This window comes from Emydura macquarii, unplaced genomic scaffold, assembly GCF_026122565.2.
Source record: "Emydura macquarii macquarii isolate MOO-44397 ecotype Brisbane River unplaced genomic scaffold, CSIRO-AGI_Emac_v2 contig_3411, whole genome shotgun sequence".
In the NCBI taxonomy this organism is placed as follows: domain Eukaryota; kingdom Metazoa; phylum Chordata; order Testudines; family Chelidae; genus Emydura; species Emydura macquarii.
The window spans coordinates 13054-27680 of NW_027133548.1; the positions used below are offsets into that span (position 1 = coordinate 13054).

The following is a 14627-nucleotide window of genomic DNA, read 5'->3' on the forward strand; positions in this document are numbered from 1 at the left end:
GCTGGGGCACCTTAGACAAGTCACTTGCTCACTCTAGGCCCCAGGCTCTCCATGCATTAAATGGAGATTATTATGGCTAGCATGCTGCTACAGAATCAAACACCTTGCAATGGTCTAAGTCTCTTACATGTCCCCAGTTAACAAATTTGGTGGCTAAAGGTATCACCCAAAAAAAGAAATCACGTCTGTTTGACATGTAGGGGAGTGTAGGGGAGCTGTGTGCTGCTAAAGAGCTGCCATGTACCCCCCCAGAGGTGGATGCATCAGACCCTGTTTCTAGTTACTAAAGCTGCTGGAACCCTTCTGGAGCAAGTGGGGCTGTGAGAATGTCAGATCTTCTTTTATGTTCTAAAAAGCCCTGAGTACATCAGCAGCACAGTGTAAATATCAGAGATAGCACAGGACTGAATCCCAGCGAGGAGGGCTGTCCCTGGGCTAGTCCCAGAAGACACGGGGACTCTAAAAACGCCCCCTGGCTGGGCAGTTTTTTCAAAGCCCAGGGAGCTGGTGGCTACACTTGGAAGAAACAACCACGGTCCTGGACGTCCGCGTCCACCTCTCACATTTAAAGAACACTTTCCTCCTCTCTTTGGACAAGGAGCAGGCTCCCTGCAGCCAGACATGCTTTTATCTGCTCTTCCCGTCCTCCCCTGGCTCTAGTGTCCCAGCCGCTTGCCCTGCTAGAACCTGGGCAACGTCCCAGCTTTAGGTGGTGGCAGCTGTAGCACCCTCATGGGACGAGAACATGGTGTGATGCTCTGATTGCATGTGACCATTTCTATCCCTGTTGTGCAGTTGCAGCAAATCTTGGACAAAGTGTATCACGCAGGGTGTCAATGGGAAAGTTACGATTTGCCAAGCATGACTTTCCTGTTTATACGCGTGGATCTCCTTCCCATCTGATGTTATGGATATCGGCCATGGAATGGTATCTTACCCTGCTGTTGTATCCCTGGGTGATGCCCCCGGTAGAAGGTACCTGAAGGGCAGACAGCGATGTGTTGATGGTCTGTCAAGGACACTGAGCTCTCACAATGGGTCACAGGAGAAACTCCTAGTGCCCAAATAGCTCTTCCTGTGCACAGCTCTGCAAGAATATGAGCAATGGCTGCCCCGTGAGTCACCAAGCCGTGCAAGGAGATGTGATCTGCTCATGTGACCCTGGACTCCATCTTGGGACAGTAACTTTGCACAAACAGAGGCTGACAGCTGTGTTTGAGACGGTAAAATTCCACACACAGGGCAAAGGGTATAAAAACCCACTGAGACATCACCATGTTTTGTCTTCATTTCCTGCTGCTTTTCTCTGGGCTGGATTTCTGACAAGGAAGCTCCTTTTATTATTAAACCTTTAGTTTTTAGTTACTAAAGGATTAGCATCAACCTGATACTGGGCCAGGCCTGAGTGATATATTGACCTGGCTAAGTGGCTGATCTATTGAGATTAGAAGACCCCTCTCCGTGATGAAATTGGTTCCAGTAACCACTCCTCATAGAGTCCAGCGTCTGGGTGGTGAGCCCAGATCTGGGTGCCAAAGGACACTGCATTTTTGGCTTCTGGGTAACCAGTGTGTGAGACAGTTCACTTTTCTTACTGGGTTGGTATAATCTAGGGATTGATGAAATACCAATGTGGGGTGAGTCTGCCCTGCTTCTCAGCCGTCTGTCCTGAATCTGGTGTTCTCACATGCGAACGACTGAGGCATGGTGACACGTGGACACAGAGTTCACCATTGATAGCTGTTTCACAGACTATGGTTCACTACTCCCGGGAGGTACCCCCTTTGACAGATGGGGAAACTGAGACAACAGGAAGGAAAGTGCCTTGAGACAGAAACATAGCCACAAGTCCCTGGCTGCACTCCCTTGCTTAGTCTCTCAGACCTGGCTAGTATGGCCCATGCAGCAGCGGCCACCTGGCGCTCTCTCTCTGTGGGTTTCTCTAATGCAGGGGATCTCCCCTGATCTCAATGGAGCTGCACCCATCTACATCAGCTGCGGAATTGGCCCAAATCACTAAAGTAGAGATAAAGCGTCTGCAGAGACTGGTGAGCTGGGAATGAAGAGTTGCAGCTTTACCATGGACTTTACCATGGACTTACTGGGGGACCTTGGCCAGGCTCTCCATGCACTAAATGGAGATTATTGTGGCTGGGGTGCTGCTACCGAAAGGCGCTGAGCAGGGCCTTACAGTCACACACTGCACTGAGCTGGTTCTGTGCAGCACATCGTTTGGCCTCTGTGCACTGTGCAGAATTCCAGGCAGCGAGTGGTCTCTGGTAAACAAGCAAGACAAGACTGAAGACTGAGCTGTGTGGAAACCTATTTTTGTGGCTGTGGTTTGTAGCTGTTTCTTTGAAAACCCCCTCCTGTGTGAGAAGGACTGCAACTCCCTTGATCCCGAGTCAGGGCAGGTGTTTGTCCAGCCAGTTCCTAAACATTTTAGTGATGGGGATTCCACAGCCTCCTTTGGAAGCCTAGTCCAGAGCCTAGCCCATTACTTCACGTCCTACCATCAGTGGACATGGAGAACAGCTGATCACCTCTTTACAACAGCCCTTCACATATTTGAAGACTGTTTTCAGGTCCCCTCTCAGTCTTCTTTTCTCAAGACTAAACATGACCAGTTTCTTTCAGCCTTTCCTCAGAGGTCAGGTTTGCTAAACCTCAACCTTTGATCATTTTTGTTGCTCTCCTCTGGACTCTTCCAATTTGTCCACATCTTTCCTAAATTGTGGTGTCCAGAACTGGACACAGTGCTCCAGCTGGGATCTCACCAGTGCTGAACACAGCGGGACAATTACCTCCTTTGTCTGACATGATACTCCTGTTTATACACCCCAGAATGATGGTAGCCTTTTTTGAAATTGCATCACACTCATATTCAATTTGTGATCCACTATAACCCCAGATCCTTCTCAGCAGTGCTACCACTGAGCCAGTTATGCCCCGGTTTGTAGTTGTGCCTTTGATTTTTCCTTTTCAGTGCAGAGCTTTGCACTTGTCTTTATTGAATTTCAGCTTCCTGATTTCAGATCAACTCTCCAATTCATCAAGTTTGTTTTGATTCTAACTCTGTCCTCCAAAGTGCTGGCGACCGCTCCCAGCTTGCCATCCTCTGCCCGTTCTGTAGGCACCCTCTCCACTCCCCTATCCTAGGAAGCAGCGACTCTAAAAGGACTTAAGGATCATGGTGGAAACCAGCTGAACATGACCTCCGTGTGCCGTGCTGTAGCTAAGTTGACTTCCCCCAGTAGTATAGACATGGCCTAAGAGAACAAGTGCGACCCTACATGTCCAAGCAGGGGTGTGTCAAATGAGAGCAGGAGGGTGGCTTACCACCGTACCTGGTATTAATGAGACTGTGACCCGTTCATGCCCAGGGCATCCACCTGAAAATGCCAAGGTCAGGGCAGGCTGTAAAAGGGGAGCAGATTCTCCCAGCACTGGTGAGTGGCACTAAAGCCAGCCTTCCCAACCAGCCCCCACAGAATCCCCACAGAAGCCAGTATATAAATGCACACAGCCCCCTTTACTTCATTTCAGCTTCTGGCTCCCAAATCAGCACTAGGTCCAGTAAAGAGAGCAGTTATTTAAACTCTCTGCTCTTTACTACAAAGGTTCCCTCTGACCCCCAGGGGTCAGCCACAGCACCAGATCAATATAAGTTTGGATCTTACCTAAAATATCACGCTGGCAGCCAATCCTTTAGTAACTAAAACTAAAGGTTTATTGTAAAAGAAAGAAATAAACCATGAGAGAAATGTTAAAAGATTAGAGCAGTCACAGATATACAAATGATTAAAAGTCCATACACATCAGGTTTCTGGAAGAATTGTGGAGTTGCAGGCTTGTGTAGTCCTCTCTGGTTCACATCCAGTACCTGGATGGGTCTAAGTCCTTCAGTTCAGTTGCAAGATGAATTGATCCAGAGATAGGTGTATGTCTGCAGACTGGACAGGAACAAAAACAAAATGGATTCCGTGGTTTGATTTTATAAACCCCCTCCCCCAGCCATGTGGCCTGTGGACCGTCACAAGACCCAAACTGGAGTCCATAGTCACATGGGCCAATCCTGATGACTCTTCAGGTGTCCTTGGGCCCCTCCCATCTGTGAGTGCCTCAATGGGCCATTTAGCAGGCTATTGTCTTGCTGCCTCTCTTTCTGGGTTTGTCCCAGCCAGCCCAAATTGACATACAGAAACAGCAATACATCCATAACTTTCATTTTACACATAATACATGAACACAAGTATTAGTATCTTACTCAGCACAATATATTCTTTCTAACGGTACCTGACACGATGTATCTCACACGCATTATCATGATTCTGCCATACTGATGTCACACAATTACTAAATGCCCCCCCACTCAAGCCAGCCCACGTGACAGAGACTATCAGTTCACACCGTGCCCACACTTCTAAAGGATTCCCACATCTGCCTGGCACAGGGTTCTCACACCTCCCTCTGAAGCAGCTGGTGCTGGGTCCTTGCAGGAACGGGACGGTGGACTGGCTGGACTCTGGGCCTGGCAATTCCTGCGTTCCTATGTGCAGTGGGAAAATACTGAGCCAAGAGCTACAGGAATGATTCTAGGTCTGGACAGCTGCCCTGGAGTGAGACTGAAGCAGCTTCGCCTATGTAGTTTATCCAAGAGACAGTTAGCAGGTGACTTGTTCATGCTCCGTGCAGAACAGCTGCGCACAGCAAGTGGCTCTGTAACCTCGGGAACAAAATGCAATAGCTGGAAGCTGCAAGCAGGAAAGATTCAGTCTAGAAATAAGGAGCAATTTTTTAACACCAAGGGTCATTATCGGTTGAAACAATTTCCCGAGGGTCGATGGAGGATTGGCATCCCTGGGCCAGCTCCTACATCCAGACTGGCTGATTGCTCAGCAATCTGCTCTCACTCAGACAGACGTTCTGGTCTTGATGCAGGCGGGAAATTCCCTGCCCTGCATTACCCAGCTCAGAGCAGCTGATTATAACAGCCTCTTCTAGCCTTTGAAACTATAAGCCTATGAAACCATGAGTGACTCCATATCACACCCGCACGCCCCCCCATTCACTGCTATGGGCTAGTTCAGACGGGCACCTTCACACAAGATGCTTTCCCTAAACTGAGGTGAACTTGCGCCAAGCCCAGAGTTATCGGGTCCCTGGCCATGCTGTCGCTACATCCCCTAGGCCAGGCGATCTCCCAGGGCAGTCAGCTCCTATGGTACAGATATGTTGAATGCCCGTATTCTGCAGTAGGTCTCTGAGTAGATGGTCCTTTCCGGTGCAGGAAAACCAGCACGGTGTGATGGAATCACCTCATTTTGGAAACCTGGGGTGACCAGCAGCGGCTTCAGAACTTCCAAATGAGGAAATGAACCTTCATAGAGCTGTGGAGAGCTCACACCAACCCTCTGATATCAGGACACTCGAGTCAGGGAAGCCATACTGGTGCAGAATGGGTGGCTTCTGCCCTGTGAAAGCTGACAACACGAGACAGCTATCGGTCCATTGCAAACCACTGTGCGGTTTGAAAGTCCACAGGCGGAGTTGTGGCTGTGTGTATTTGTGGTGCAGTGAACTATTCACAGGTGGTTGCCACAAACAAAGTTTCAGAAATAATAGCTAGATTTTAGAGGCTGGGGTTTCCAAGCTGTGCAGGGGGCACCAATGGTACCCACAGCCCAATATTTTGCGCACCAAAGCGGGTGAGTGAGGATGGGAACCGAAACTCATTCTGCAAGGCTTGGGGCCCACACAGGCAGATTCATGAACACCAACATGGAAATCACTGGAAAGGTTCACACCACTAGGTGCAGAGGAGATTGGGAGTGTACTTGAATGGGGAAAGAAGGGACTTTATTTCTCATAAATGACATGGTTCTCTTCAGTATGTCTGTGCCAACAGTTATTCTGGGGACCCGCAGGCCCACTGCTAGCTTGACTCATGAAAACAAACCCTGACATCAAGGACTCTGGACAAGGGACTTCAGTTACAACCTATTACAACCCTCCAAAACTACTGGTATGGTAGTTCGCTCTATTGGAATTTCCAGGGAGACAATCCTCCCTTGAAAGGACACAGATACAGCCCTCCAATCAAAATAGAATACACAAGCTGATCAGGAACCGTCAATCTGCATTCACCAAGGGAAAGTCAAGTCTGATCAACCTGATTGCTTTCTATGATGAGGTGATTGGCTCTGTGGATGTGGGGAAAGCGGTGGACGTGATATACCTTGACTTTAGCAAAACTTTTGATACGGTCTCTCACAGTATTCTTATCAGCAAGTTAAAGAAGTATGGGTTGGATGAATGGACTATAAAATGGATAGAGAACTGGCTAGAGCATAGGGCTCAACGAGTAGTAATCAATGGCTCTATGTCTAGCTGCAGCCAGTCACAAGCGGAGTGCCCCAAGGGTCGGTCCTGTCGCCGGTTTTGTTCAACATCTTCATTAATGATCTGGAGGATGGGGTAGATTACACCCTCAGCAAGTTTGCGGATGACACTAAGCTGGGGGGAGTGGTAGATACCCTCGAAGTTAGCGAAAGGATACAGAGTGACCTAGACAAATTGGAGGATTGGGCCAAAAGAAATCTGATGAAGTTCAAGAAGGACAAGTGCAGAGTCCTGCACTTAGGACGGAAGAATCCCATGCACAGCTACAGACTGGGGACCGACAGGCTAGGCAACATTTCTGCGGAAAAGGACTTGGGGCTTACAGTGAATAAGAAGCTGGATGTGAGTCAGCAGTGTGCCCTGGTTGTCAAGAAGGCTAATAGCATATTGGGCTGCATTAGTGGGAGCATTGCCAGCAGGACGTGGGAAGTGATTATTCCCCTCTATTCGGCATTGGTGAGACCATATTTGGAGTATTGTGTCCAGTTTTGGGCCCCCCACTACCAAAAGGATGTGGACAAGTTGTAGAGAGTCCAGCGGAGGGCAACAAAAATGATGAGGGGGCTGGAGCACAAGACTTATGAGGAGAGGCTGAGCGAACTAGGCTTGTTTAGTCTGCAGAAGAGAAGAATGAGGGGGGATTTGATAGCAGCCTTTAACTACCTGAAAGGGGGTTCCAGGGAGGATGGGGCTAGGCTGTTCTCAGTGGTGGTAGATGACAGAACAAGGAACAACGGTCTCAAGTTGCAGGGGGGGAGGTCTAGGTTGGACATTAGGAAAAAGTTTTTCCCTAGGAGGGTGGTGAAGCACTGGAATGGGTTACCTAGGGAGGTGGTGGCGGCTCCATCTTTAGAGGTTTTTAAGATGCGGCTTGACAAAGCCCTGGCTGGGATTATTTAGCTGAGGTTAGTCCTGCTTTGAGCAGGGGGTTGGACTAGATACCTCCTAAGGTCCCTTCCTACTCTATGATTCTATTAGAAGATATACGGTATAGAAAAACATTGCTTAGCTTACTAGACTATATATGGTATAAGAAAAACCCTCACAACTCTACAATACTTAACCCTTTTGAGTTAATTATACATCGATTAACATCCTGTCAGAAACATTTACAGACTAAAGCAGCGATCACCAGCCAGCATGGATCCGGTGCTTGCTGGATGGGCAGAGAGGGAGAACTTCACTCGGATCGGACCACAAGCATCCAACTTTATTGACATGCAAACTCAGGGGATTATTTACTTACATAACCTGTAGCACATCCCTCTGTCCGTCAGGGAAGGTCCTTCTGCTCTGTCCAAGAACTGCTAAGAGCTACCTCGGGCTCAGGCACAGAGCGGGGACTCAGTTAGCCCGGTTGCCTGTAAGCCCAGAAGCACCCAACACTTTTACTCTGGGAGCACCCGCATTGGAGGATTTCTGTCCCGTTCGGACTCAGTGTCAGCAGGGGACGGTCCCGCTGTTGTGGGGAACGTTCCTGGCTCACACACGGCCCCGGGGAGTTGGCTGGCAACAGAATCTGAGTCCTCGCCCCCAAGCCCACGCACCCGGCCCCAGCCCCAGCCCCTGCCCCTGTCCAGCTCCGCTCAGCTTGGCTCAGCTCCCTGGGCGTCTCCTCTGCCCCCAACCCCTGTCGGATCTGCTGGGTCTGGCACCATAGACCAGGGGTTGAGCACAGTTGGCACCAGCAGGTCAAGGTTGGACAGAAAGATGTGGACGTGGGGGGAAGAAGCTGTGGCCAGAGTGGTAGCTGAAGAAGGAGAAGAGTGTGGGGCTCTAGAGGATGATGATGATGCCCACATGGGCCCCTCTGGTGCCAAGAGTCGTGTGCCCGGCCCCATGGGAAGGCAGCTGGAAGACGGCCCGTAGGATCAGGGTGTGGGACAGAAAGATGCAACCCAGGTCAAAGCAGATGACAGCGAGGGACAGGACCAGCTGTAGAAGTAGTTGAGCCCGCTGTCCCGCAGGCCAGCATCACCATGGCCAAATGCTTGCAGTAGGAATGGCAGATGATGCGGTAGTTGCAGAGCTGCAGAAAATGACGGAGCCGGTGAGCATGGAGGTGTATCGCACCAGGGCGCAGATGGGCACATAGCAGTTGAAGCCCATGACCACCAGCCTGCCTGAATCCACCACACACAGCACATGGGTCAGAAACATCTGGGCAAGGCAGGAAGCACAGCTGATCTCCCGGGCTCTGACCCAGAAGCTGCCCAGAGTCCTGGACAGGGCTCAGCTGGGCAGCACGATATCGGTAAGAGCCAGCATGGAGAGAAAGACAGACGTGGGCTCATGCAGGCCAGACTCTGCCTTGGTGAGGAAGGGCCGGGCGACGTTGCCCAGCAGCGCTGTGATTTAGATGGAGCAGAACGGGATGGAGATCCAGCAGTGCTCATGCTCCAGCCACGGCAGGCCCAGCAGGATGAAGGGGGAAGGGCAGAAAGCACTGGCATTAGAGGGAGCCAACATGGGGAGAGGCAACAGGCATGCTCGTCCACGGTCAATCCCCTTCACCCTGCTAGGACAAAGAAACAGTTAAACACAGAGGAAAGGTGGGTACGTTAAAGGCCTGCCCGTTCTCAGCATGGACCCTAAACCACCCTGCACGACACACTCTGCTGGGAGCCATGGAAAACGAGCCACAGCTGGGACCCACAGCCTGTCCACCTTCTCCTCCAGTTGAAGTCCGTCTCTCTGCTCCAGCCGTAGCCCTGCAAACAAAGACTCCCCTCGGCTGCCTTTGTGTCTCTCTCCTGCCCCAGCTTCTTCTGTCTCTCTGAGTCATCCAGTTTTAGTGAGTTTAAAGGGCAGGGAAGGCTCTAATGTCTTTTTCACCATCTTGTAAGTGATCAAGAAAGGAGACCCCAAACCAGGTCACCAGTGAGTTCTCCATGGAGCTCGGTCTGAGAATCAGGGCACCAGGAGAAAACTTTAGGTGCCTTTATGAGTAAGGAGGTGGAGCAGCCTGTCCCGGATCTGCTTGGTCCTCACCCCATAGATGATGGGATTTAGCATGGGGGGCACCAGGAGGTACATGTTGGCAGTGATGACGTGGAAATGCAGAGGCACATTGTGGCCAAACCGGTGTGTAAGGGCGGAGAAGAGAGCTGGGATGTAAAAGGCTAAGATGACACAGAGGTGGGAGCCGCAAGTACCAAATGTCTTCAGTCGGGTGTCCTTTGTGGGGAGACTGAAGATGGTTCTAAGAATCTGAGTATAGGAGAAGGTGATAAACGACACATCCGGGCCATCGACTAACAATCTCACCAAGAGACCATAGTAGCTGCTGAGGCGGATGTCGGCGCAGGCCAGCTTCACCACAGCTATGTGTTCACAATAAGTGTGGGCGATAACGTTAGTTCTGCAGTAGGGCCACCTCCTTGCCAGGAAGGGAAAGGGCAGTATGAGCAGGAAGCCACGCAATAGCACGGCCAGGCCAATCTTGGCTACAACAGCGTTTGTCAGGATGGTGGAATGTCTCAGGGGAACGCAGATGGCCACGTAGCGATCCAAAGCCAGGGCCACGAAGATCCCAGACTCCATCACTGAGAAGCAGCGAATGAAGTACAGCTGGGTGAGGCAGGCACTGAACTCGATCTCCCTGGAATTGAACCAGAAGATGCTCAGCATTTTGGGCAGGGTGGTCGTAGACAGGACCAGGTCGATGACAGCCAGCATGCAGAGGAAATAGTACATGGGCGCATAGAGGCTCTGCTCCATCTTCACGATCAGCAGGATGGTGAAGTTCCCCAAGACGGCTATGGCGTACATGGCGCAGAAGGGGATGGAGATCCAGACATGGGCCTCTTCCAGCCCAGGAATGCCCAGCAGGATGAAGGAGGAGGGGTTGGTGAAGTCGGTTGTGTTGGTGTCTGACATGGCCTAGGGGAGATGGTGTCTGACTCAGAGGCAGAACAGCGTCTCCTGTATGTATCGTAGGTTTCCCTGACCTCTTTTATGTGCCCAGGATCCAAGGTGATGGTCACAATGGAAATGCCTGGATGGAGAGACAGTGTTAAAATGAGGCGCTACATGCACAAGGGGCAGCTGTTCTCAGGGGGAAGTATGTAACCTTTTATTTTTAATTAAGGTATATTTAGTGATGTTTTATTACAACATCTGTGGGTTCAGCTCTGGTGGTTACAGTGTCAAGTTCACAAAGTGACCTCTGCTTGTCTTAGATCCAGAACTCACAGGAACACATGAAGGCAAAGGCAAGGAACACAGACGGTCACGGGAACAAAGACTAATATTTTATATCAGTGTTATGAAAGTAACCAACAAAATTAGGAATGTCCCAGCATATACAACTCCTAGATTTATCCTCACAAGAGTACAGGTAGAAACACACTCCACCTAGGTATTGTTAGGGTCTGACCGGTCTTTCATGGATTCATCGTCAATAGAGGGATGATTCCTATTGGAGTTTTTCCTTAGGAAGCTCAATTTTCCCAGTCTGCATGCCATCTTTTTATACTATGATCTTTGACCATACCTACATTCTGCGCATGTGCATGAAAATGTCAACCCTCTTTCTCCGTATTGGTCTCAAAAACTTCAGCTGCCCCATTTCCTAGAGGTTTTGTATAGTTCCTTTTATTCTCATAAGCATAAACGCAGAACCTGTTCTCTGTGGTTAAGGCAGAGGTTAGAGAGAAATATGATTCTAGAGCATTTTGGGGATTTAAAATTATTTATCCAGTTCATTTTTTTTGCAGTTTCACCTCTTGACAAAGCTTTGCCCATAATCTTATGGCATCGAGTTATTCTTGGGTCACTTACTTATGTCAGGTTTTCTTATGGCTACGTCTTAAAATAGCTGAGGCTATTAGCCTCAGCCTCGAGGTCTTGCTTTTCAACCCTCCTTACTTAGATACCCAATACATAATGATCCCTTCTACCTATGCCTATGCCTTCTACCTATGCCGTAGGCAGTTCCTCATTTACCCCCGAAGCTGCTCAAAATCTTAAAGTGAAAAAAACCATTGATTGCGAAGAGATGTGCCTGGAGAAACATCCCAACTAGAACACAGCTCCCTGAAAGCCCTGGGTGTTGTTGGTAGCAAGTCAACGGAAAGACCTGCTTATGCGCAGTAGTGGCCAAAACAAAGACAATGTTTGGATGCCTAAAGAATGGAATGGAGAATAGCCGGCAGTGGGTATGCACTCTGGTTTGGTCACCCAGTTTCTATAACGGATATATCAGATATAAAGGGGATTTCAGAGACAGGCTATGAGAATGGGGGAGACTGTCATATGTGGAGAGACCGAAAAGTCAGAGACTGTTTAGTTTAGAGAAGAGACAAAGAAGGGGGCATGTGAGAGAGGAGAACAAAACAAAGAATTGAATGGATTACATTCAAATGCACAAACAAAGAACAGCTCTCAGCCAAAAATATCTCTAGATATTTAGTGCTTCCAAAAGGCTCATTCAAAAAAGCTGATTGGGCAAAATTGATTAGGAGGAAAAATGTAGACAGAAAAAAGTGAATGAAAATTGGGAGTTCATAGAATCATAGAATATTAGAGTTGGAAGGGACCTCAGGAGGTCATCTAGTCCAACCCCCTGCTCAAAGCAGGACTAACCTCAGCTATATCATCCCAGCCAGGGCTTTGTCAAGCCTCAGCTTAAAAACCTCTAAGGATGGAGATTCCACCACCTCCCTAGGTAACCCATTCCAGTGCTTCACCACCCTCCTAGGAAAAAACATTTTCCTAATGTCCAACCTAGACCTCCCCCTGCAACTTGAGACCGTTGCTCCTTGTTCTGTCATCTGCCACCACTGAGAACAGCCTAGCCCCATCCTCCCTGGAACCCCCTTTCAGGTAGTTAAAGGCTGCTATCAAATCCCCCCTCATTCTTCTCTTTTGCAGACTAAACAAGCCCATTTCCCTCAGCCTCTCCTCATAAGTCTTGTGCTCCAGCCCCCTCATCATTTTTGTTGCCCTCTGCTGCACTCTCTCCAACTTGTCCACATCCTTTTTGTAGTGGGGGGCCCAAAACTGGACACAATATTCTAAATGCGGCCTCACCAATGCCGAATAGAGGGGAATAATCACTTCCCGTGACCTGCTGGCAATGCCCCTCCTAATGCAGGCCAATATGCTATTAGCCTTCTTGACAACCAGGGCACACTGCTGACTCATATCCAGCTTTTTATCCACTCTTACCCCCAGGTCCTTTTCTGCAGAGCTGCTGCCTAGCTCGTCGGTCACCAGTCTATAGCTGTGCATGGGATTCTTCCTTCCTAAGTGGAGGACTCTGCACTTTTCTTTGTTGAACCTCATTAGATTTCTTTTGGCCCAATCCTCCAGTTTGTTTAGGTCACTGTGTATCCTATCCCTACCTTCCAGGGTATCTACCACTCCACCCAGCTTAGTGTCGTCCGCAAACTTGCTGAGGGTGCAATCTACCCCATCCTCCAGATCATTAATGAAGATGTTGAACAAAACCGGCGACAGGACAGACCCCTGGGGAACTCCGCTTGTGACCAGTTGCCAGCTAGACATGGAGCCATTGATCACTACTCGTTGAGCCCTATGCTCTAGCCAGTTCTCTATCCATTTTATAGTCCATTCATCCAACCCATACTTCTTTAACTTGCTGATAAGAATACTGTGAGAGACAGTATCAAAAGCTTTGCTAAAGTCAAGGTATATCACATCCACCACCTTCCCTACATCCACAGAGCCAGTCACCTCATCATAGAAAGCAATCAGGTTGGTCAGGTATGACTTTCCTTTGGTGAATCTGTGTTGACTGTTCCTGATCACCTTCCTCTCTTCCAAGTGCCTTAAAATGGATTCCTTAAGGACCTGCTCCATGATTTTTCCAGGGATTGAGGTGAGGCTGACCGGTCTGTAGTTCCCTGGAACCTCTTTCCTCCCTTTTTTGAAGATGGGCACTATATTTGCTTTTTTCCAGTCCTCAGGGACCTCCCCCTATTGCCACGAGCTTTCAAAGATAATAGCCAATGGCTCTGAAATCACCTCAGCCAACTCCCTCAGCACCCTCGGGTGCATTGCATCCGGCCCCATGGACTTGTGTATGTCCAATCCTTCTAAATAGTCTTAAGAAGAGTTTATTAGATAGCCAAAAAACCACAATTCCAGAATCAAGAAATAGGTAAATTGTGTTAAAAAGTGACAAAATGAAGGCAGCAGTTAGCGGGGGGAAAAGCAATATATAACATATGGGGGAAAAGGAAAATAGATAGCAAGCAATACAACTGGAAAGATATGAAAATGGACAAGGGACGTTAAAGCAAAAATTCCATGTATGTCAGGGCTAAGGATAACAAAAAGGAGTTTACTCCGTAAGTACGGGGCCAATTACCAGAGGGAGGAAGAAAACTTGTTAGTGTTGCAGAAAAGATAGACATATTCAATAGATATTATTGTACTGCATTTGGAAAAACCAGTGCAATATACTAATATCACATGAGGTTATGAAATATTTCCCAGTCCATTAACAAACAAGAAGGATGTTAAATTGCATTTACTACAGAATAAAGATTTGTCAATGAATAGGCCTGGAAAACTTGCACCAGTGAGTAAAAGAGGTGGCTGAGGAAATCCTCCGGCCCACTTAAATACATTCTGAATAAATATTTGAAATACTGAGGAAATTCCAGAAATCTAGAAGAGTGCTAACAGATTGCCAGTATTCCAAAAGGGTGACCGGGATGACCCAGGTAACTATAGTTTGGTTATCCTGACATCAATCCAGGGCAAAACAATGGAAAAGCTAATACGGGATTAAATCAAAATAAAATTAAAGTGTAGGAATATAATTAATGCCAGTCAACAGGGATTATGCAAAACTGGTCTTGTCAAATAAACCCGATTTCATCCTTTAATGAGAGCACAAGTTTGGTTGATCAAGGGAACCACACAGATGCAAGAGCCTTCCATTTCTCTGAGGCATTTGATTTCGTAGGGCAAACCATGCAGATAAAATAGTAACACTATACAACATCAATAGAGCACATGTTAAATGGACTAAAACTGGCTAACGGACGGATCTCAGACCTGGAACTAAATATTAAATCATTCCAGACAAAATGTGTGAAGGACACAAAGCTTGGCGGAGAGGTTATACTGCTGAGAACAGAGCAGGCAGACAGATGGATCTGGACTGTGTGGTAAGCTGGGTCCAGTGAAACAAACTGTTTTAATACACACAAATGCAAAACTATCATCTCAGAAGAGGGAATGCAGACCTC

At 48.4% G+C, this 14627-nt stretch overlaps 1 protein-coding gene across 1 annotated transcript; it reads right to left on the reverse strand.

The window, feature by feature from the left end:
* Positions 1-9333: 9333 nt before the first annotated feature.
* On the reverse strand, positions 9334-10326 carry LOC137144225 (olfactory receptor 52R1-like). The gene has a single exon (XM_067534438.1). The coding sequence runs from the start codon at positions 10279-10281 to the stop codon at positions 9334-9336; it is 948 nt and encodes a 315-aa protein (XP_067390539.1). The 5' UTR covers positions 10282-10326.
* Positions 10327-14627: the final 4301 nt, after the last annotated feature.